Source organism: Phyllobates terribilis, unplaced genomic scaffold (genome assembly GCF_046119375.1).
Source record: "Phyllobates terribilis strain yellow unplaced genomic scaffold, ASM4611937v1 Scaffold_9__5_contigs__length_417890890, whole genome shotgun sequence".
NCBI classification, from domain to species: domain Eukaryota; kingdom Metazoa; phylum Chordata; class Amphibia; order Anura; family Dendrobatidae; genus Phyllobates; species Phyllobates terribilis.
Window position 1 is genome coordinate 402,414,985 of NW_027362769.1, and position 13,513 is coordinate 402,428,497.

Below are 13,513 nucleotides of genomic sequence, written 5' to 3' on the forward strand. Positions count from 1 at the left end.
CAACCTGCTGGAGGTCAGTATAGAAGGACTAATAGAACAAGTCCCACACACTGCTAGAAGCCCAAATATTTTTTCAGAGCTAAATGAAGAAAAAAATTATTTTTAATTTGCAACCTGATGGAGGTCAGTATAGATGGACTAATAGACCAAGTCCCACACACTGCTAGAAGCCCAAATATTTTTTCAGAGCTAGATGCAGAAAAAAATTATATTCAGTTTGCAACCTGATGGAGGTCAGTATAGATGGACTAATAGAATGATGCTATGCCCAAAAGATTTTACTTCACTAGGTGCAGTAAAAAAATTGGTATTCTATACACAGGTGGTATATCTTGCAACACAGATAGGCTACTCCACTGACTAACACACTCTGCAATAGGCCAAAAAGGATTAGCTTTGCTAGATTCAGCCAAATGCTGTGAAACAAACTTGCACAGCACTGGCACAGACCTGCCTGGCAAAAACTGATAGGAACTGATGTAACCTAGTCCTGAAAAGGACTCCAATTACAATTAGTCTTTACTCCCACAATCTATCTATTTAAGAGCACAGACCTGCCTGATAAAAGTCGTAGGAAATGCTGTAACCTAGTCCTTAAAAGGACTGCAATCACAACTATTCCCTACTCCCAAGCTATCTGTATATTTGTGCGAAAATTGGCTTGAAATTAACAAGGTATAGCGCACACAGCAACAGCGGTGCCGTCTAACACGCAGCTGCAGCAGTGAGAAAATGGTGGCGACGGGGAAAATGGCTTGGTCTTATAGGGCAAGGACATGTGACATACACTGCCAATCACACATGCCCTTGCTTGTGTGAAAAAAAGCACTTCGCTCCGTGTGTGCGCTGCTGATAGGCTGACAGATTGCACCTCCCCACTGCAAATGCGGGAAAGAGAAAAAAAAATGGAGATCTTCATTGTTCCTGCAGAGATCCATCCCCTGCCCCTCCCCCCGCCCCGCTGTACACTCAAACTGTGTATTAACATTAATTTTCATCATTACTGAGAAAAAATCCAGTTATGATTTTGGTGCACGAACAGTTATCGAACATAACCTCGAACAGCCGAATTTTTCTCAAATTGTTCGTGTTCGCCGACCGGCTCGAACACCGCCCAAAACAGCTCGAATTTGAGATTGGCGAACAGTTCGAGTAGAACAACGCTCATCTCTAGTTATAACCTAATCCACTGTCTAGTTGTTCTATCGCTTCACTAACACCGCAGAATTCCTTCTTTCTTTATTGCTAATCTCCCCTGTGGAGAGCGGTGGAAGCTGCTCTGTTTACAACTAGCCTACTACAGGACCTGCCGTGATGTCATTGTGGAATGCCCACTTCAGTCACACGGTCCTGGTCATGTGACCGCTGAAGCAGACAGAAGCTCCCTACAACAGTTCCTGCTAAGTTGTGATCATCTTACAGACTCCCACCTGGAAGCGTTTTCCCTTGTTGTGCGGGGCTCCTTTGCACAACAGGACCAGGTGAGTGGTCACTACATCTCCCCCTTCATTTCCCCCCCCCCAAACCTCAGGCTCTTCACCATTGGCGCTCCTACTGTTTTTGTTTTCCTTGTTAAGCTACTGCGACCTCCACGTCTCTTCCAAGGGGCATTAAAACCATCTTGTTAAGCTACTGCGACCTCCACCATTCTTCCAAGGGGCATGAAAACCGTATTGTTAAGCTACTGCGACCTCCACCACTTTTCCAAGGGGCATTAAAACCATCTTGTTAAGCTACTGCGACCTCCACCACTTTTCCAATGGGCATTGATATTGTCTTTTTATTCCACTGCGACCTCCACCATTCTTCCAAGGGGCATTAAAACCATCAAGTTAAGCTACTGCGACCTCCACGTCTCTTCCAAGGGGCATTAAAACCATCTTGTTAAGCTACTGCGACCTCCACAATTCTACCAAGGGGCATTAAAACCGTCTTGTTAAGCTACTGCGACCTCCACCACTATTCTAAGGGGCAATAAAACTGTCTTGTTAAGCTACTGCGACCTCCACCACTTTTCCAAGGGGCTTTAAAACCGTTTTGTTAAGCTACTGCGACCTCCACCACTTTTCCAAGGGGCATTGATATTGTCTTTTTATTCCACTGCGACCTCCACCATTCTTCCAAGGGGCATGAAAACCGTCTTGTTAAGCTACTGCGACCTCCACGTCTCTTCCAAGGGGAATTAAAACTGTCTTGTTAAGCTACTGCGACCTCCACATCTCTTCCTAGGGGCATTAAAACTATCTTGTTAAGCTACTGTGACCTCCACCATTCTTCCAAGGGGCATTAAAACCGTCTTGTTAAGCTACTGTGACCTCCACCATTCTTCCAAGGGGCATTAAAACTGTCTTGTTAAACCACTCTGAACTCCACAGCTCTTCCAAGGAGCATTGAAATGTTGTTTTTAATTAACTCTAACCTCCACCATTCTTCCAACAGGCATTGCATTTCCTCCTAATTTTAGTCAGCTTTTGCTTTTCAATGCATAGGCGCTAAGACACTAAGGGAGATCCACTCCCCAATAATGGGTAGAAGGTTTTTAGTACGCTGTAATCCACATCTGTTTCAAGGGGCATTGCAATTCCTCATAATTTTTGGAAAGACTTCCATTCACTGCTTAGGCCAACAGTGCACAGTAGACCCAGTTGCCATAAATGGAAAAAATGGTTTAGTTAATGCTCTCTGACCTTCATGTCACTTCCAAGGGGCATTCGAGTGCCTCAAAATTTTTGGTAGGCATTGCACTCACTGTATGCCCTATAACTGTGTAGCCGAACCGCTCCTTTTGGTACAGAAACATATCCTACAAGACATGTGTGGTTGACTGGCCTGATATTGATGTGAATGGTCCCTGTTCCTCCTGCTCTGCAAGAAAGCGTCACAACGCAAAACAAAAAATAAGGGAGCTCATGGATTTCTACAAGGTATTTAACTTAGTATTTTAAGCAAGTGACTGGTCATTCGTAAGGTTAAAGTTGACTTAAGTTCAAGTTATGAAGGTCACGGTTAAAAAGTTTAGAATTAAGACTAAAGTTGATGTTAAAGCTAGGTTTTGGGTTAAGATTAGGGCTAAAGCTTAAGTTAGCTAAACACATGAGATAGGTGCAAACCAAACATTTATTCAGGGAACATCTATCTGTCTTGGCTCTCCCATAGATGTGGGCTCGGACCAACCAAGCATTCAGGTGTTTTTCACTGGGACAGAGGAGAAGGCTGATGCCAGACACATCTGGCAGCAGATTATCTCCACTGAAAACAAAAGGAGCAAGTGTTGAAACTCCATCTGCCCGATTCTTCCCTTCCCCAACATCATCTTTCAAGGGAGAGCTGGGAGGTCACGTTCTCAGATGGGACAAGTGAAGGAATTCGGCACTTCTACCCAGTAGTCCTTTATTATTAATCCTTTTAATCCATTAGTAATCCAGGTTGTCAGATGGTCATCTAATCTGTGTGGGTGTCCATAGAGTTAAGTCAATGGTCAATACAAGGATGTTTCTTAAGCAGACTCTACTCTGTCCTAGCAAAGGAGGGGTCTAATGGTTAATATGGAGAATGTCCTCACGTATGTCCGGCTTTACAACTGAAGTGACCTTTGATCCAATATAAAAGCCAGTAAATAATAAAATTGTTAAAATGAGGTGTGGAACGTAATTAGGGTTATAGGTTACAAAGCAGGGCCATAAAATTATCAGTTTTCACAAATTTCACTTTCACTTTTATGACTGCAAAAATATCATCCAACACTCTTTTCTTCACTTCACCCTTGTACATTGAAGAAGTCAAGACTCGGAGCATCTCCCGGTGAGAACCATGCAGAGCATTCCTGAAATGACCGACTACATCAAGAACTTCAGTCTCAAGGACTGTAATAATAAGGGCTTCTCCCGAGTCCTCCTCCAGCTCTTTGGTTATTTGGGTCATGGGAAATCATCTTTCATCAACACCTGTAAGTACGTCCTGGATGACACCGAGTTCAAGCCCTACGCAAACGTGAAGAATAATGATGGTGGTAACACCACGGAGAGGATCACCTACGAGCTCACCGACACACTCACCCTGGTGGACAATCGAGGCTGCTCAATCATGAACGAATACGAGACTGGGGAAATATTTGCACAATTAGGTAAATATTTGCATTTAAGGTTTGTATCTACTCTTTTCTGTCTACATACGATTACATAAGAATATTATCAACCAGACATTATTACTAGAGATCATTTCTGGAAAAACTACAAAAGGATATTCTGGTCCCCATGAATTATCTTCTATCCACAGGATAAGTAATAATTCTTGGATCAGCGGGGTTTGGCTGATGGGACCCTATCTCATGACTTGTCCCCTGTGTTCCACTGGTTCTTCCTTAGCTGCAGAATTAAGGCCAGGAGTTAAGTTTTGGAACTGAAGATCCGATGGTCGTTGACCATTGTGTTACTCTCGGAAATCCTCCCCAGTGTTATAAATTTATAATGGAGCAGGAGGGCACATGCATGACCGATCACATTGTTCATCTCCTCGTGGTGGTAGTCTTGAGTTCAGAAAGAACTAGAAGAGAACTATTGGATTCCTAGGGATGGAATCCACACCAAACTAACAATTATGAACTAAATTTCACTAGAATAACACTTAAAACATGTTTATAACACACTGTGAGAATAACGTTCTTCCTTATTGCCATCATGTATTGCTCCATCCCAAACCAGGAGGTTAGCCACAAAAATCCTCTTTTGCCCCCTGACCTTTCCTTCTTTATCGTTATAATTTTTATTCTTTCAGGTAATTTGCTGCCACTCAATAAACAAGTGACGTGGAGTAAGGGCATCGGACTGGTGGAAAGAATCGTCGAGGCGGAGCGCTATGTGCAGACATCGGACTTCATTTATCCAATATTTGTCTACAGGTCAGTGGGGGATATTAAAAGCAACTAAATCACTTAGAAAATAAAAAAAGTACAGCTATGAGAAGATAAAACATACAGAAAACAACATGAGCACCGTATACTAAACAAAGGGCCAAATCAAAAGACAAATTACTGAAGTTATAGACCAAACACCATACTGTACCTAGAACCACACCATAATGTACACAGAACTGCATCATACTGTACCTAGAAACACACCAGTATATACCAAATACCTCTTGTATCACCAGTATTAGATCAGGGTGAACAGCAGTGTGAGCAGCCTCTTTTTACCTCAATATCCCTGGTATCTCCAGTATTAGATTAGATAGACAGGGAGGACAGCAGTGTGAGCAGACTTTTCTTAAGGCCCCGTCACACTTAGCGACGGTACAGCGATCCCAACAACGATACAACCTGTCAGGGATCGTTGCTGCGTCGCTATGTGATCGCTGGTGAGGTGTCAAACAGGCAGGCTCACCAACAATCAGGGGAGCAGCGACATCGTGGAAAGAATCTTTCCACGATGTCCTGCTCCTGGTTACCAGCCTGCTGAAGCAGGAGCAGGCTGGTTACCATGATAAACAGCGGGTTACTAAGTGCGCATGTGCCCCTAGTAACCCGCTGTTTATCATGGTTACCACTCTGCTACGGTGAGCGGTAACCTCCCGCTCACCGTAGCAGGCTCGTAACCATGATAAACAGCGGGTTACTAGGGGCACACGCGCACTTAGTAACCCGCTGTTTATCATGGTTACCACTCTGCTACGGTGAGCGGTAACTTCCCGCTCACCGTAGCAGGCTCGTAACCATGATAAACAGCGGGTTACTAGAGGCACACGCGCACTTAGTAACCTGCTGTTTATCATGGTTACCACTCTGCTACGGTGAGCGGTAACCTCCCACTCACCATAGCAGTCTCGTAACCATGATAAACGGCGGGTTACTAGGTGTGCGTGTGCCTCTAGGAACCCGATGTTTATCATGGTTACCAGCCTGCTCGCTGGTCCCGCTAGTCACACACAGCGATGTGTGCTGACCAGCGGGAGGGCAACGACCAAAAAATGGTCCAGGACATTCTGCAGCGATCAGCGACCTCACAGCAGGGGCCTGATCGCTGCAAAGTGTCACACATAGCGACATCGCTGGTGAGGTCGCTGTTGCGTCACCAAAACTGTGACTCAGCAGCGATCTCCCTAGCGATGTCGCTATGTGAGATGGGGGCTTTACCTTAGCAATCCAGTTATTTCCACTATTAGATCAGATAGACAGGGTAAACAGCAGTATGAGCAGCCTGTCCTTTCGTCAGCAGCTTTTGTATCTGCAGTACTAGATCAGATAGACATGGTGGACAGCAGTGTGATAAGCTTCTTCTTACCTCAGTATCCTTTGTATCTACAGTATTAGATCAGATAGGTATGGTGGACAGCAGTGTAAGATGCATCTTCTTATCTCAGCATCCCTTTAATCTGCAGTACTAGATCAGATAGACATGGTGGACAGCAGTGTGAGCAGCCTCTTATTTTGTCTGCACCCCTTTTTTCTGCAGTATTAGATCAGATAGACATGGTGGACAGCAGCAGGAGCAGCTTCTTCATACCTCAGAATCCTTTGTATCTCCAGTATTAGATCAGATAGACATGATGGATAGCAGTGTGAGCAGCTTCTTCTTATCTCGGTGTCCCTTGTATCTGCAGTATTAGATCAGACAGACATGATGGACAGCAGTGTGAGCAGCTTCTTCTTACCTCAGCATCTCTTGTATCTGCAGTATTAAATCAGACAGACAGGGTGGACAGTAGTGTGAGCAACCTCTTCTTACCTCAGCACCCCCTGGTATCTCCAGTATTAGATCAGATACACAGGGTAGACAGCAGTGTGAGCAACCTCTTCTTACCTCGATACCCCTGGTATTTCCAGTATTATATTATATTGACAGGGTGGACAGCAGTGTGAGCAGACTCTTCTTACCTCAGCACCCCTGGTATCTCCAGTATTAGATCAGATACACAGGGTAGACAGCAGTGTGAGCAGCCTCTTCTTACCTCGATACCCCTGGTATCTCGAGTATTATATTACATAGACAGGGTGGACAACAGTGTGAGCAGACTTTTCTTACCTTAGCATCCCTGTTATCTCCACTATTAGATCAGATAGACAGGGAAAACAGCAGTATGTCTAAATTAGCTATAACCCACAATGTTATGTATACTGAGGAAATCATCCAGCCCCTTTTTGAAAGCTGTTATAGTGTCGGCCATCACAACCCCTTGTGATCGGCATTCCACAGTCTGACTGCTCTGACTGTAAAGAACCCTTTCCTGTTTAGGTGCCAGAATCACCTTTCTTCCACCCGTAATTAGCCCCTCAGGTCCTTAGTATGGTCTTTGGAAAGAATAAGTCAAGTGCCGTCCTTTGTACTGACCACACATACATGTAAATGAGATCTCCTCTGAGACATCTTTTTTCTAAGCTAAACAAGTTCAACTAATCCAACCTCTCATCATATAAGAGGCATCCATCCCTTGTAATACAGGAGAGGCCTCCATCCCATGTAATAGAGGAGAGACCTCCATTCTGTGTAATATAGGAGAGGCCTCCATCCCTTGTAATACAGGAGAGGCCTCCATCCCATGTAATAGAGGAGAGGCCTACATCCTGTGTAATATAGGAGAGGCATCCATCCCATGTAATATAGGAGAGACCTCCATCCCGTGTAATATAGGAGAGGCCTCAATCCCGTGTAATATAGAAGAGGCCTCCATCCCGTGTAATATAGGAGAGGCCTCCATCCCGTGTAATACAGGAGAGGCCTCCATCCCATGTAATAGAGGAGAGGCCTACATCCTGTGTAATATAGGAGAGGCATCCATCCCATGTAATATAGGAGAGACCTCCATCCCATGTAATAAAGAAGAGACCTCCGTCCCGTGTAATGTAGGAGAGGCCTCCATCCCGTGTAATACAGGAGAGGCCTCCATTCTGTGTAATATAGGAGAGGCCTCCATCCCGTGTAATATAGGAGAGGCCTCCATCCCGTGTAATATAGGAGAGGCCTCCATACCGTGTAATATAGGAGAGGCCTCCATCTCATGTAATATAGGAGAGGCCTCCATACCGTGTAATAGAGGAGAGGCCTCCATCCCATGTAATAGAGGAGAGGCCTACATCCTGTGTAATATAGGAGAGGCCTCCATTCTGTGTAATATAGGAGAGGCCTCCATCCCATGTAATACAGGAGAGGCCTCCATCGTATGTAATAGAGGAGAGGCCTACATCCTGTGTAATATAGGAGAGGCCTCCATCCTGTGTAATATAGGAGAGGCCTCCATCCCATGTAATATAGGAGAGGCCTCCATCCCATGTAATATAGGAGAGGCCTCCATCCCGTGTAATATAGGAGAGGCCTCCATCCCATGTAATATAGGAGAGGCCTCCATACCGTGTAATATTGGAGAGGCCTCCATCCCGTGTAATATAGGAGAGGCCTCCATACCATGTAATAGAGGAGAGGCCTCCATCCCGTGTAATATAGGAGAGGCCTCCATCCTGTGTAATATAGGAGAGACCTCCATCCTGTGTAATATAGGAGAGGCCTCCATCCTGTGTAATAGAGGAGAGGCCTCCATCCTGTGTAATAGAGGATAGGCCTCCATCTCGTATAATATAGGAGAGGCCTCCATCCCAAGTAATATAGGAGAGGCATCCAACCCGTTTAATATAGGAGACGCCTCCATCCTGTGTAATAGAGGAGAGGCCTCCATCACTTGCATTAATCTAATTGCCTGCCTTTGAACTGACTCTCTGAATATCCTTTTTAAAAAGTGGAGCCCAAAAATGGATCCCATATTCTCGATGTGGCCTCAGCAGTGATTTATCAAAGGGGTAACAATACATTGGGATCGCGGGATTTAATTTCTCTTTTATACATGCTAAAATCTTGTTTGCTTTTGCAGCTGCTGCCTGACATTGAGTACTGCTGCTCAGCTTACTTGTAACCAGAATCCCCAAGTCCTTCTCCTGTTCTGTAGTCTTGAGTATACTCCCATTTATTGTATATACAGCAATAGGATTACTTCAGTATTAGATCAGATACACAGAGTGGACAGCAGTGTAAGCAGCTTCTTCTTACCTCAGCAGCCCCTGGCATCTCCAGTATTAGAGCAGATACACAGGGTGGACAGCAGTGTGAGCAGCTTCTTATTACCTCAGCATTCCTTGTATCTGCAGTATTAAATCAGATACACAGGGTGGACAGCAGTGTGAGCAGACTCTTCTTACCTCAGCTCTTGTTTCATCTCTGTTTTCACGTGAAGGTTGGTGGCAGAGCTTCCTACTGGACCTGTTCACAGGCATCTCTCCTATTAACCTTTTTTGAATTCTAAGGCAGAATTTTTTTTAGTGTAACAAGGTTTAATTACATTCAATGTACAGTGGGTACGGAAAGTATTCAGACCCCTTTACATTTTTCACTCTTTGTTTCATTGCAGCCATTTGGTAAATTCTAAAAAGTTCATTTTTTTCTCATTAAAGTACACTCTGCACCCCATCTTGACTGAAAAAAACAGAAATGTAGAAATTTTTGCAAATTTATTAAAAAAGAAAACCTGAAATATCACATGGTGATAAGTATTCAAACCCTTTGCTCAGTATTGAGTAGAAGCCCCCTTTTGAGCTAGGACAGCCATGAGTCTTCTTGGGAATGATGCAACAAGTTTTTCACACCTGGATTTGGGGATCCTCTGCCATTCTTCCTGCAGATTCTCTCCAGTTCCGTCAGGTTGGATGGTGTACGTTGGTGGACAGCCATTTTCAGGTCTCTCCAGAGATGCTCAATTGGGTTTAGGTCAGGGCTCTGGCTGTGCCAGTCAAGAATGGTCACAGAGTTGTTCTGAAGCCACTCCTTTGTTATTTTAGCTGTGTGCTTAGGGTCATTGTCTTGTTGGAAGGTGAACCTTCGGCCAAGTCTGAGGTCCAGAGCACTCTGGAAGAGGTTTTCATCCAGGATATCTCTGTACTTGACCACATTCATGTTTTCTTCAATTATAACCAGTCGTTCTCTCCCTGCAGCTGAAAAACACCCCCATAGCATGATACTGCCACCACCATGTTTCACTGTTGGGATTGTATTGGGCAGGTGATGAGCAGTGCCTGGCTTTCTCCACACATACCGCTTAGAATTATCACCAAAAAGTTCTATTTTCGTCTCATCAGACCAGAGAATCTTATTTCTCATAGTCTGGGAGTCCTTCATGTGTTTTTGAGCAAGCTCTGTGCGGGCTTTCATATGTCTTGCACTGAGGAGAGGCTTCCATCGGGCCACTGTGCCATAAAGGCCCGACTGGTGGAGGGCTGCAGTGATAGTTGACTTTGTGGAACTTTCTCCCATCTTCCTACTGCATCTCTGGAGCTCAGCTACAGTGATCTTGGGGTTCTTCTTTACCTCTCTCACCAAGGCTCTTCTCCCACGATTGCTCAGTTTGGCTGGACAGCCAGGTCTAGGAAGACTTCTGGTGGTCCCAAACTTCTTCCATTTAAAGATTATGGAGGCCACTGTGCTCTTAGGAACCTTGAGTAATGCAGAAATTCTTTTGTAACCTTAGCCAGATCTGTGACTTGCCACAATTCTGTCTCTGAGCTCCTTGGGCAGTTCCTTTGAGCTCATGATTCTCATATGGTCTGACATGCACTGTGAGCTGTGAGGTCTTATATAGACAGGTGTGTGCCTTTCCAAATCAAGTCCTATCAGTTTAATTAAACACAGCTGGACTCCAATGATGGAGTAGAACCATCTCAAGGAGCATCACAAGGAAATGGACAGCATGTGACTTAAATATGAGTGTCTGAGCAAAGGGTCTGAATACTTATGACCATGTGATATTTCAGTTTTTCTATTTTAATAAATTTGCAAAAATCTCTACATTTCTGTTTTTTTTTCAGTCCAGATGGGGTGCAGAGTGGACTTTAATGAGAAAAAAAAAATACTTTTTAAAATTTACCAAATGGCTGCAATGAAACAAAGAGTGAAAAATTTAAAGGAGTCTGAATACTTTCCGGACCCACTGTACTTCATAAAGAAAATGAGTGTGATGTGTGTATTAAACATATTGATGAATTTATTTTTAAAGCAATTTTTATTATTTATTCTTTCCCATCCCCTCCCTCAGAAACCCTTTAAGTTAATGACATTAATAGTGTAGGCAGAGTCTCTGTAGGACTTTTTACTATTAATAATAAGTTTAAAAAATGTCACATTTCCAGTGTAAAAAAAGGACTCTCCGATGATGAAGCACTCGAAATAAAGGAACTCCTGACCACTGCCAGAAACCTAACAGGTAACCGAAGAGCTGGACTGCCAGCTGTTTATGGGATTTCTTCTTTTCTACTTAATTTTCATGTCCAATGGTTCTGAATTTCCCACGATATAGTATATCCAGAGTAGGGTGAGGGTCTAATCTCAGGATCTTAAGGTTTTCCTTCTTTGCTGCTTTCTCAAAATGTTCTCTAAAGTTATACTTCAAAATCCTCAACACATTCTCATTTTGTTTCTTCTTGCTTTTGTTTTTTTTAATAATGAGTTCCAGAAATAACCATTGATAGAAGATTCCAACGTAACATTTTATAAACTCATCATAATTTTCTTTTCTAAATTTTTTATTTTTTTTCTTCTCCATGAATTCTGCAGGACGTAGAGCTCCTCATTACATACTCAGCAGAACTTTTCTTCTTTTACAGGAATTTTCCCTTTAGTCATTCTCACCCATAAGACCGACCCTAACCTGAGAGACGTCCGCGCCAAGTTTGAGGACATGGATGTGGAGAGGATCTTCGCTCTTGAGAACTTCACCCATGAAGATCACTTAAAGACAAGAGGAAAACATGAAGATGTCCTGAAGGTCTACATTGAAGTCATCAAAGATATTGAATTCCGATTGGAAAGATTTTCTTCCCCAGAGGATGAAAGAGAGAAAAGGAAACAATTTGTACTTAACTTTGTCTATGAAAGAGAAATGAGAAAGAAGGAAGAAGAAATGCAGAAAAAGCACAATGAGGAAATGAGGCGCAGAGAGATGAACACTCAGCCGAAAGCGTCAGGAAACACATGTGCTTTACAATAAATAAGAAGGGATGACAAGTTCACGCCATGTTTGATTTTAACCAGCGCATTATATCAAACTGTTTTGTGTTTACAGCTCCTATGCAGAATTATGCATCTATTTGGTAACAGACTACAAACAAACCCCGTGTAGTCTGAGGCTGATAGACACATTGATGTGCGCAGCCTCGTGATTCATGTGTGGGCTTAATACAACACTGGAAATCATTAGAGATGACAATAAAATTTGGCAAATGTCTCAGATTTGGAGTAGAAATTGAATGCAAATCAGATGTTCCTCATTATTCTGTGTGATCTTTCCAGACCCCACAGCATAAAAAATATGGGGTGAAGATGCTCACTGGCTCTTCTGCCGCGGCGGCCCGTCCAGTGTTCCATGTGTCCTTTCGCATCTTCTTCTGCAATCTTCTGCTCCTCAGACGTCACGATACAATAACGCGCGTTACCAGAGGCGCTCCCGTCCGGCTGTTTGAAGCTTCCTCGGAGCCAGAAGAAGATGGGGTGAAGATGCTCACTGGCTCTTCTGCCGCGATGGCCCATCCAGTGTTCCATGTGTCCTTTCGCATCTTCTTCTGCAATCTTCTGCTCCTCAGACATCACGACATCATAACGCGCGTTACCAGAGGCTCTCCCATCCGGCTGTTTGAAGCTTCCTCGGAGCCAGAAGAAGATGGGGTGAAGATGCTCACTGGCTCTTCTGCCGCGGCGGTCCATCCAGTGTTCCATCTGTCCTTTCGCATCTTCTTCTGCAATCTTCTGCTCCTCAGACGTCACGACACAATAACGCGCGTTACCAGAGGCGCTCCCGTCCGGCTGTTTGAAGCTTCCTCGGAGCCAGAAAAAGATGGGGTGAAGATGCTCACTGGCTCTTCTGCCGCGGGCGCCCGTCCAGTGTTCCATGTGTCCTTTCGCATCTTCTTCTGCAATCTTCTGCTCCTCAGACGTCACGACACAATAACGCGCGTTACCAGAGGCGCTCCCGTCCGGCTGTTTGAAGCTTCCTCGATGGCAGAAGCCCAACACTGAGTGACGATTGCGGAAGAAGACGCAAGAGGAAGAACAGAGTGTGGAAAGCATGCTGCGGAGGGAAGACACGTCAGCAGTAAAGTCACAATTAGTGAGGATAACACTTTCGGCGAGTATGCTCGGGCGAGTACCGAGTATCTTCACCGTACTCGGTGTTATGTTTGAATCACTCCCGTGTGCATGATTGGCGATTGTTTAACAGCTTTAATACATGTGAGGAATGCTTGTTTCTTTCGCATTCCTCACATGTAATAAAGCTGTCAAACAGTCGCAAATCATGCACACGGGAGCGATTCAAACATATCACCGAGTATGCTGAAGATACTCGGTACTCGCCCGAGCATACTCGCCGAAAGTGTTATCCGAACATACTCGCTCATCACTAGTCCCAATTCATTTACTCATTCACCATTTTGCTCAATACAATTCCGGAAAATGGCTGAAAAAACACAAAGCAAATCCAAAAAAACCTT

The 13,513-nt window shown here is 44.2% G+C and overlaps 1 protein-coding gene across 1 annotated transcript; it reads left to right on the forward strand.

The window, feature by feature from the left end:
• The first annotated feature begins 3,719 nt into the window (after positions 1-3,719).
• LOC141161264 (uncharacterized) lies at positions 3,720-13,146 on the forward strand. Its single transcript, XM_073646049.1, has 4 exons — positions 3,720-4,123; positions 4,774-4,897; positions 11,159-11,232; positions 11,633-13,146. The coding sequence occupies exons 1-4, from the start codon at positions 3,811-3,813 to the stop codon at positions 12,013-12,015; spliced, it is 894 nt and encodes a 297-aa protein (XP_073502150.1). The 5' UTR covers positions 3,720-3,810; the 3' UTR covers positions 12,016-13,146.
• Positions 13,147-13,513: the final 367 nt, after the last annotated feature.

Excerpts from the sequence above, each read along its gene's own strand:
- LOC141161264 (XM_073646049.1), top strand. The coding sequence starts at position 3,811 with ATGCAGAGCATTCCTGAAATGACCGACTACATCAAGAACTTCAGTCTC. Across the intron at positions 4,124-4,773 it reads GGAAATATTTGCACAATTAG|GTAATTTGCTGCCACTCAAT; the intron begins GTAAATATTTGC and ends TTATTCTTTCAG. Across the intron at positions 11,233-11,632 it reads CACTGCCAGAAACCTAACAG|GAATTTTCCCTTTAGTCATT; the intron begins GTAACCGAAGAG and ends CTTCTTTTACAG.